This window comes from Chlorella variabilis (genome assembly GCF_000147415.1).
Source record: "Chlorella variabilis unplaced genomic scaffold CHLNCscaffold_6, whole genome shotgun sequence".
Taxonomy (NCBI): domain Eukaryota; kingdom Viridiplantae; phylum Chlorophyta; class Trebouxiophyceae; order Chlorellales; family Chlorellaceae; genus Chlorella; species Chlorella variabilis.
In genome coordinates, this window is record NW_005435082.1 from 697,776 (window position 1) to 698,852 (window position 1,077).

Here is a 1,077-nt window from a genome sequence, read left to right on the forward strand (position 1 = left end):
GGTGCGGCAGCAGGCGGCGGCAGGCCACGGCAGGGCGCAGGGCACGGGCTGCGCCTCGGGGCTGGCGGCTGCGGGCGGCGGCGGCGCTGGCAGGACGCGGCGCAGAGGAGGTGCGCGGGCCCCGCACTCAATTAATGATGTTATTAAACAACCATCGGCGCACCGCGTTGCTTGCAGCCAAACACCAGGTCTATCCAGTGGTGCAGGTCCTGGCTCACGTGCTCACCCTCCAGCGCCTCCCGCTGCAGCCGCACAAACTCGTCGGCTGCGCGCCAGGGGGCGGGAGGAGGAGGGGAGGGGAAGGAGGGGCTGGGCGAAAACAAGGGGGTCGAGTGTGGGCCGCAGGGGGGTACTGGCACTGCGCATGCTGTGCACGCCGTGGTCGGTGCAGCGTGCAGCGTGCCACACGCAGGTTTGCCAGGGGCGCCGCCCCGGGCCGCCCCTAGGCTGCCACCCCCAGCCAGGCCAAGGCAGCCACCCCGCACCGGAGCCCTTGGCCCACGGCGGCAGCTCGACGTCCCCTAGCGCCTCCCCGCCCTGCTTGCGCCCCAGGTCGAAACCGTTGGTGTTGAGCAGGAACTCGGGCTGGTAGAAGAACTCGGGGGTGAGCTCCTTGACGTCTGGAGGGGGTGAGGGTGAGGGTGAGGGTAAGGTGTGGGTAGGTGGGCTACGAAAAGAGGAGGGCAGGAGGCGGCGGCCGCCTACCAGGCTCGCGCCGCAAAAAGATAAGCTGCAGCGTCACCGGGAGCAGCGGTGTGCCGTGCCCGCCCCGCGCCTCGCCGCCGCTCCCTGACCTCGGCCACCCCACAGCCACCCCGCCGCAACACACACACACACACACATACATAGAGACACACGTACAGACACACACATGGCACACAGGCACACATACAGACATACACAGACACCTACAGACACCTACAGACACACACGGCACGCACACACACGCATACACACATGCCGCCGCCGCCGCAGCCCACCCGCGGTGTTGTCCAGGCAGTTTTGCCAGGTGGCGGCCACCGAGTGGAACAGGCGGTCGCCGTGGTCAAAGCGCCCGCCCTGCAGCGCTCGCCCCAT

At 68.7% G+C, this 1,077-nt stretch overlaps 1 protein-coding gene across 1 annotated transcript; it reads right to left on the reverse strand.

The window, feature by feature from the left end:
* Window positions 1–143: 143 nt before the first annotated feature.
* On the reverse strand, window positions 144–1,077 carry CHLNCDRAFT_143625 (hypothetical protein; the record flags this gene model as incomplete). The annotated part of the gene is made up of 3 exons (XM_005849242.1): window positions 144–265; window positions 486–620; window positions 981–1,077. 3 exons carry the CDS (start codon window positions 1,075–1,077, stop codon window positions 144–146), a joined length of 354 nt encoding a protein of 117 aa, XP_005849304.1.